General features: G+C 33.2%; 1 protein-coding gene across 1 annotated transcript; it reads left to right on the top strand.

Moving 5' to 3' along the window:
* LOC109358196 (coiled-coil domain-containing protein 130-like) lies at positions 2284–6527 on the top strand. The gene is made up of 7 exons (XM_019602295.1): positions 2284–2341; positions 3183–3245; positions 3333–3412; positions 3689–3797; positions 5301–5460; positions 5694–5857; positions 6002–6527. Exons 1-7 carry the CDS (start codon positions 2339–2341, stop codon positions 6359–6361), a joined length of 939 nt encoding a protein of 312 aa, XP_019457840.1. The 5' UTR covers positions 2284–2338; the 3' UTR covers positions 6362–6527.

The following is an 8608-nucleotide window of genomic DNA, read 5'->3' as shown; positions in this document are numbered from 1 at the left end:
CTCTGATATTATGCTATTATGATATGCACTACATTAATTTTTATATCTATTGTGCTATATATCATGTATGCTATATATATATATATATATATATATATATATTGTGTTGGACTCTTGGCTTTCCTACTTTTTGATGAAGTCAAAAGGGGAGAAAAGTTAGGAGAATGTATTTTCTGTCAAGAGTACTGGATGTAGCCTTCGGTGGACAGGAAGGTGAACCAGTATAAAACTCCTTGTGTACTCTCTTCTCCTTATCTCTTTCATTTTATTTCCTATTATTTTTCTGCATATAATTCCGCTGCACTTTAACTTTGATTTTGCAGAAAAAGCGGCCATTGTTTCAAGACAACTACCACATGGCATGACAAGATTGAACAACACGACACACAAATCGAGGATCATTAGTTTCAGGGAAGGCAAAGGTACCAAGTTTGGAAAGACGCATGTGTAAGTGTCAAATTTCAGACATATAATATGTGGACTAGTGATACTAGTGTAATGATTGGCATGCTTAATTTGAGGTCTATTTGACGGTTGAGTTGTTGTGGTATAAGATTAAGCCACTATTAACTTGTCATATTATAATGATTAGGGACAACTTTGCAGAAAACAGAAAGCTAACTATTCGAATGATTGTCTGACACGATGTGTGACTCAAGGCATACAGGAGTTGCCAATGATTAATCGATTGACATAGATATTAGGGTTGACCTTTTGACTATTTTTTGTTTTTTTTCCTTTGATTTTTTTTTCATTTTTTTTATTGTGATTTTCTTTTCTCATTTTTAAGATTCATCACTTGCCATTTAGTTAGTGAGTTTTGTAACATTTGTACATAATGTTTTTAAAACTAGTGAATTACTTATTTGTAAAAAATATTTTAGAAGCAATGTCAAAAATTAAATAAATGAGATAAACTAGTTTTGAGACATATAAAGAATATTTATACAAATTTAAAAAGAATATTTATAAAATCTTTGATTGAGTAAGAATACTAAAATTAATTAAAATTTTATTAGAATGCCCCTTTTAGACAAAAATATTAGTGAATTTATAAAATATAAAAAAGTACGGTAAATAAATGAGTAAAATAATTTTTTGTAACCAGAATATCCACTTCAAGTTTTTATAGTTTTTTATATTTATTTTTTATTTGCAAAATATGTTATAACAAAGCTAACCAAAATTAAGTGTTCATATTTATTGAAAAATGTTATGAAGAGTAATTTATTGTTTACTTTTGTGAGTAAGATCTTGGAAGTAGATATTACTTCAGTCTTGTCAACTTACTCATATTGAGACCAACAGACGTTGGTTCAAATGGTATATGTTTGATTCCTCTTAAGTAAGGTCTCGAATTCGAGTTTTATAGATGGAAAAATGTCTGTTGGGAGAGTTAGCCCAACATACATGTGGATGTTCCCGACTCGGACAGGATTGTCTCCAGTGCAAGAATACATACGGGAAACAAAAAAAACTTACTGAGATGTACTTTCCTGAGATGTGAATATCATAGGATAAAAATAAATTTTTATATTGTTAATACAAAATCTATAATTAATATGTTAATTACTATTTAAGATTATTTAAAATTAATAAGCATATATAATATATGTATTAACCATATAAAGTTTTTACTATGAGAGTTTATAAATATTAAAGTATAATATATTTCTCAAAATTAACTCTCTATGTGACATAATACTAAATTAATAAGCTTAATCTGGTTCCTCTGAACGAAAAATCATTGGGTCCTCTCCTTTCCAAACATCTCATATAAAAAGATCCGCCAACGTAAAATATAATTAATGAACTTATTAGATATGTTTATCTCCAGTTTCTTTCTCTTTTATCTTCCATCTTATTAGAATAAGGGAATGGAGCATCTCCTGGTATAAGGAAATAAGTTATCTCCTTCTACTAGTGAAATCATGACATGTGTCATGTTTTATCATTTTCTATAAAAATATTTTTAAAAATAAACAAAATAGCACAAATGTCACATTTTTACTGGCTAAAGAAGATAAGTTATTTCCTGATATAAGGAGATACATTATTCTCTTAGAATAATTATGATGTAGAGGTGAATCCGGGCAAAGTGTTAGGATCTATTATTCTATTATGATATGGTGCTGAACCGTATTGGACTTTTTGGGCCTTCGAAACATACTAAAATTAAGTAACCCAGCCCGTAAGGAACATTCAGCTAAAACTGCTTAACCACGTTGCTCTTTTATTTCCGACAAAAAATTCGAAATTTCTGAATCAGAGAAAGATCTTCGTCGAACAACCTCAACATTCACGAAAATTATCAAAATTTGAAAAACGTTTGATTAAAATGGTGCGGTTCTTATGTTTCATTTCCCCTTTCAATTGTTTTTCTTAACTTTTTTATTGCGTGATGTTCATTATCGTTAGGGATTTAGGGTTTTGGTTTAATTCGCGATCGCGCATGCTTATTTTCCACTAATATTCTTTGTTTTCCGGTGCACGTGTCTGTTTATTCTGCTGCACAGTTATTTTGATCGTAACTGATTATTCTGCGTAGTATTTGATTTTGTTATTTTTTCGATTTGTTTGATGATGTTATGTTGAGCTCGAGAAAATAGTAGAATTAGATTTGTTGTTTAGTTCATTTGAAAAAAGCGGCTTCATTTTTTGGGTTGAATAATGAATATCATCTTCATATGGTTAACATGAGAATGTGACGAATTTTAATATGAATAGGTTACAATGTATGCATAAGTTATCATAGACATCTTTAATACCATATAATAACTTGTCTAATTAGTTTGGTAATAAAAGGTAAAAATAAAAAAATAAAAGAGCTTGTAGGATGAAAGTTAGGAGTATCAAATAGTACTCGTGAAGTGTCTTACATCGGTGCCACCATTTTGATTGGAATCCTTGATGTATTTCCTGATATGTATCCTTTAAGGGATTGCTTTCCTTTTTGTGTAAATCTGTGGAGTTTCATGTGCTTGTTGTTTCACATGTATAATGCAGCTGATTTCTTACAGATCTCTAAGCTAAACTGCTTATGATTTTCTATTTCTATCTTCATCTTTTCTCCTCCCCACCGCTACCTAAAGAAAAGAGAAAATTTGCAACTTGTTTTTTTATTCAATGTTTGTTAGTTGATTTTTCTATGCACTAATCTTGCACTGTTTGCATTTCTACAGTCTTCCCTCGCAGCTGCTAGAGCGGACAATTTCTACTATCCTCCGGAATGGGACCCAAGCCAGGTATGCAGCAGATGGTTATGAGATGGTCAAGAATTATTTGGTGTCACTGTCAACTAATTGGAGTCTTACACTATGTTTCCCTTTCAGGGTTCTCTGAACAAGTTTCATGGTCAACATGCCTTGAGAGAGAGAGCAAAGAAGATAGATCAGGGTATCTTGGTTATAAGGTATGAATCAATCACATCAACATAAGCTACAATATTTTCATTAATTGTTTTAGTCAATTTTTCTTAAAAGAGGTGTCTCCAATGGTAGTAAGACCTCTTTCCTAGGATTGCTGTAATCTGGAAAAATAAAGGTTGTGGATGATGAGCATTTTAAGTATTTGATGCCTGTTTTGTACCTTCAACATTCATAAACAATTGACGTTCAGGTGTCTAGCAATCTATAAGACAAGTATGTCAATGTGTGTGATGATTTATCTAATTACCCTATTTTTTCAGGTTTGAGATGCCTTTTAATATATGGTGTGGAGGATGCAATTCTATGATTGCAAAGGGTGTCCGGTTCAATGCAGAGAAAAAGCAAGTTGGGAATTACTACTCCACAAAGGTATGTCAAAGTTGACTGCAAAAAATTCTGCAATGGCAAAGATTATTGTTGCATTTTGTTATGTATATATTCTTAAAGACTAAGTTAGGCATATAAGCACATACGCACACATACAAACTCATTTATGTCCTATGTAGAATTTACTTGTGATCCAAAGATAGCATAAAGATATCCTAACAATAAAGTAAACCTTATGGTGTTTCATTTTATATTAAAAAGGGCAACCCAATGTTCGAGCTCCTACCTAGTGGATTTAGGGAGGGTAGATATAGATAGTCTTACCCTCACAATTGAAAAGGATGATTTAAGATTTGAACTCATGACCTCCAAGTCGCAAGGCAAGCAACGTTACCATTGCGCCGATGCTCACCTCTCATGGTGCTTCATTTTAAATGTTTACAACTTTACATAAAATCTTATTGCAATTGAAATATACTCTATTGATGCGATTTCTTTTTTATTCATAGTATAAACAATTTTAATCCACACTAGTGTATGTGCATGTCTTATAACATATCATTTTCCAGCATTTATGCTTTACGTTCTTTCGGAACTTCTCTAAGTACTCAACCTATTTTGTTTTGTTTACTATAACATCAATCAAGCCTTAATCCTATTGGGTATGGTCGACTACATGAATCTATCAACATCATATTGTTTTATCATAAATCATGTTCATTGCAAAAACATTGATCTCTATATCTTTTTTAATTGTTTTGCCTATAGTTTTCTTGGCTCCCTGTGCCTCTAGAAATTATAGTAACCTCTGTTTCATCTACTCTCCTTCTTGAGGCTTCTAACAATATTCTCTAATATGTCTAAACCGCATAAGGCGTGATTCTATCATATTTTCTACAATAGGAACTATCTCAACTTTATCATTAAGACATTCATTCTTAATTCTATCTTGTTCTGTGTAACCAATCGTCCAACGTCACATTCTCATCACTGCAGAATCCTAATTTTCAGCCTCACTCACTCCTCAATAAAACACCAGTCAACCCTAATACTTTCAAAAACAATATATGTGTATATACATATATAGCAATATTTTCTTATCTATGTTTTTCTAGGTATATACACATAATAAACTTTATAAATAATTTTCTATTTTAGGTGGAGCTACATTTTGTGTTACGTTCCACCTCTTCTGTGATCCTACTCCCGCCTCCTGCTCTGAGCTGGACTTATGCTTTAATAACATAGCTCCCAAGACCATTCCTCCAAAACACTGTTGGAATCTCCTTCCTTCCTCACCCTTCAAATTCCACCAATTGGTTTGTGGGACTGTATCTTGGCCTTTTCTTTCTACTCTTAGCCCTTACATCCATAACCAAAACTCTTTGGGTCGTCAAACTCTCGCCAGGTACGACCTTGCAATCCAAGCAAAAACTTTCTATTTGATTTCTTATAATAAAAAATTGATTCAGAGCGTGCCACCCCACTTTGAAATCCATTTGTTTTGTTCACTAATAATTAATTAATCTATCTGGGTATTTTCAGATATGGAGCTTTAGCATGAAGTCTGCATGCTGTAAACATGAGATTGTCATCCAGACTGATCCAAAGAACTGTGAGTATGTGATCGTTAGTGGTGCTCAGAAAAAAACTGAGGATTTTGATGTTGAGGATGCAGAAACATTAGAATTACCTGCTGATGAAGGTATGCATTAGGGAAGAAACCATTGCTGTTGGTTTTTTCTTTTTCAATTAGGTGCATGCTTGCTCCAACTAGCTTGGAACATGTTATTGTCCCTGCCAATTTTGTTATTGAAACATGAAGAGCATGCCATTAAACCCATGTGTTCTGTCCAATGACTGTTTCTCATGGTCTTGGACTGATCCACTATTGTGAATGTTTGCTCACTTGCTTTATTTTAAATTTCTGCATTGCAGAGAGAGGGAAACTTGTCGATCCATTTTACCGCCTTGAACATGAGGAAAAAGATTTGAAAAAAAAGAAGGAAGCTGAACCAGTGCTGGTGCGTCTCCAGCGACTATCTGACGCGAAACATTCAGATTACTATGCCATAAATAGGAGTCTCAGGGCACAACTTAGAGTATGCTACTTAGCTCATGTACCTTGTTCTAGTTTTATTATTCAATTGGTTTTCCTTTTACGTAATCCCTTTTAATCCTTTTTTCGTTTTTCATATAAATTCGTCTTGCTTTAACAATGACTAATGCTTTCCCCTTTTTCTCAGAATCAAAAGAAAAGAGTCGCAGAAGAAGAGGCGTCTTCCAGGAAGCGGGGCCTTGGCATTCGGCTACTTCCAAATTCAGAACAAGATGCTGCTACTGCAGCAAAAGTGAAGTTTTCAAGTAAGTTTGACAAAAATAGGAAGGATAAACGGGCTCTAATCAATGCTTCCTCCATCTTCCCCGGTTTGGCCGTCTCTTCTACCTCCAATAAGAGAAGACTGGAGCTAGAGTCTAAGAGAAGAAAAATTGCTGCAACCAAAGCATCTACCCTACTGGCTGGGGCATATAAGCCATCATCATGGTCACAGAATGCTGTTTCATCAAGCAGACAAAAAGTAGCTTCAGTGAATGTAAGACGTTAAAGTCTGTGGAGTGGGTTACTCTCTGATGTTTGAGCTTTGTACATAGAAGTTGATCAATAAGATTTTCTGGTTTGTTTGCTGTTGGGATTTTATATGAAAGTATAGTGTTGTGTGATATTTTTGTATTCTATATACGTTATAAGCCATTTTGATTGTGCGAGGGAAATAGTTGAAATTTCTTTCCCAATTTAATTTTTTGATTATTTGTTGTTTGCAAGGATGAATATATTAAAAAAAAACTTTATTCCATGACGATTGTCTGCCATTTAGTATTTAAGCAAAGTGATAGTATAAGATGATAAATTATCTCGTTGTTAAAATCATAACTGGCATATTTAACCCAAGTACACGTACATTGTATTTTGTTACGTTATCATTATAGCATAAAATGAATGCATAATTAAATTATATGTGCCCAGGTTTCATGTTTGGCAATATATTGTGAATTTGTGATAAACAGGCAAATTTCTAGAAGCTTCAGGTTTCAAGGTTGCCTATGACCACGTGACCCAAATTTATATTTCATTATCAAATAATGCCATCACACTTTTCTTTTTAGCTTACACTTTACACAATGTTTAGTAAATTGTCATTGAATGAAAATCATATAAAGCTTTCCTTATGATTATAAGTTTTATTCTGTAAGATATCAAATATATGAAATGATAGTGATTCTATTGGTTAATATTGAAGACTAACCTTTTAAGTATTATGGTTAACAACCATAACAATAATGCATAAAACAATGTGATAAATAGATGGTCGTATATTACTAGTCACAAATATGTCATATAATTTTTTCAGATTAGGAATAATGACATTAGATAGACTTTTCATGAGCCTACATGAACCATTACTCATATCATAAACAATTTTCAGTGACAAAAATATATGTGGTCCTTTAACTTGAAGTCAGTCCAAACATGAGATCGCCATTCTATTTTACTTTTATATTTTTCAACTTAAAATAATAACAATAAGCTGTAACTCACAAAACTAGAGGGAGAAACATACTGAAGTGGTTAGTAGAGTGGATTATTTTTGTCGGATAAAGAAAATACTAATTAATCGCAACAAAGCAAATGGGCAGTGACATTTTTTTGTTCTAGGCTTATAATTGCGCCATATTTATTTTGGGACATTAATATTATATGATAAAGTATGAGGTGCTAGCTTGGATCCTCTTCTCTTTTTTCCTCTTACAAGTTTGGTGGTGGCAGATAATAACAAGAATAAATGGCTGACGATTCCTTCACAAACTAATATTATCTATCCTTGATATGAAACACAATAGAAATAGAAGACAAATAGTAGGATTTGATTTGTATATAAGATTCATTTTGGGCGGAGATGGTCATTAGCTCGGAAAAGACATCATTTTATTTGGAAATTTGGACTTATCAAAAAACTTATGTAGGATCTTCAAAATACTACTTTATAGAGAGACATCGAGACAAAAAAACTAGTCAATATTCTGTCAAATTCGCTTACAAGATCCTTCCAAATCAGACAAACAATCAGGAGTATGACCACAACTTTCAAACTTATGTGGAAGTCTAAAGCCTCCTTGAAGGTTGCTACAATCATATGAAGATTGTTTCAAGATAAATTACCAACTATGGGCGCTCTGCAATGGAGAGGAATGACAAAACTTTAAGGAAGAATTTTTTGGAGTTTGTAATGAGGAATCGAAAACCTCTCAACATCTATTCTCGTCATGTGGGTTCATATACTAACCTTGGCATACAATCTATAAATGACTTCTGTTGTGCAATGACTTATATCTTTAGATAACAGTAATACAAGTTATGGGTTTGGGCTAATGTAAAGGGGTTCGGGTAGAGGACTATATATTTATGTTTTGTAAACCTAATGTAACAAGGAGAAGAATAATCAAACACTAATCCTTATTCTCTAATATTATATAGTGGTAGCAGCTCAACGCTCCCAAGGACGTAGGCACAATTGGCCGAACCTCGTTACCAAACAATTTGATTGTTCGCTTGTTCCTAACAATTGGTATCAGATGACTCTTAACCCATGTGCCAAATTCGAGGTGGGGAAGTTCGATGGAACTGGTAATTTCGGATTGTGGCGAAGGAGGATTAAGGATGTGTNNTTGGCTCAACAAGGTCTATCAAAGGCGTTGTGTGAAAATAACCCAGATGGTTTGGATCAACTACATTGGGAAGAGTTGAAGAAGAAGGCTGCAGGAACCATACGACTCTGTCTATCAGATGAGGTGAT

This window comes from Lupinus angustifolius, chromosome LG01 (assembly GCF_001865875.1).
Source record: "Lupinus angustifolius cultivar Tanjil chromosome LG01, LupAngTanjil_v1.0, whole genome shotgun sequence".
Classification (NCBI taxonomy): domain Eukaryota; kingdom Viridiplantae; phylum Streptophyta; class Magnoliopsida; order Fabales; family Fabaceae; genus Lupinus; species Lupinus angustifolius.
Note: the sequence above shows the minus strand (reverse complement) of the source record. Positions and strands in the feature narration are given on the sequence as shown.

Bases quoted from the DNA above. Each gene is read 5' to 3' on its own strand.
- LOC109358196 (XM_019602295.1), top strand. The intron at 3,413-3,688 runs GTATGAATCAAT...CTATTTTTTCAG, and splicing joins CAGGGTATCTTGGTTATAAG to GTTTGAGATGCCTTTTAATA. The intron at 3,798-5,300 runs GTATGTCAAAGT...GGGTATTTTCAG, and splicing joins GGAATTACTACTCCACAAAG to ATATGGAGCTTTAGCATGAA.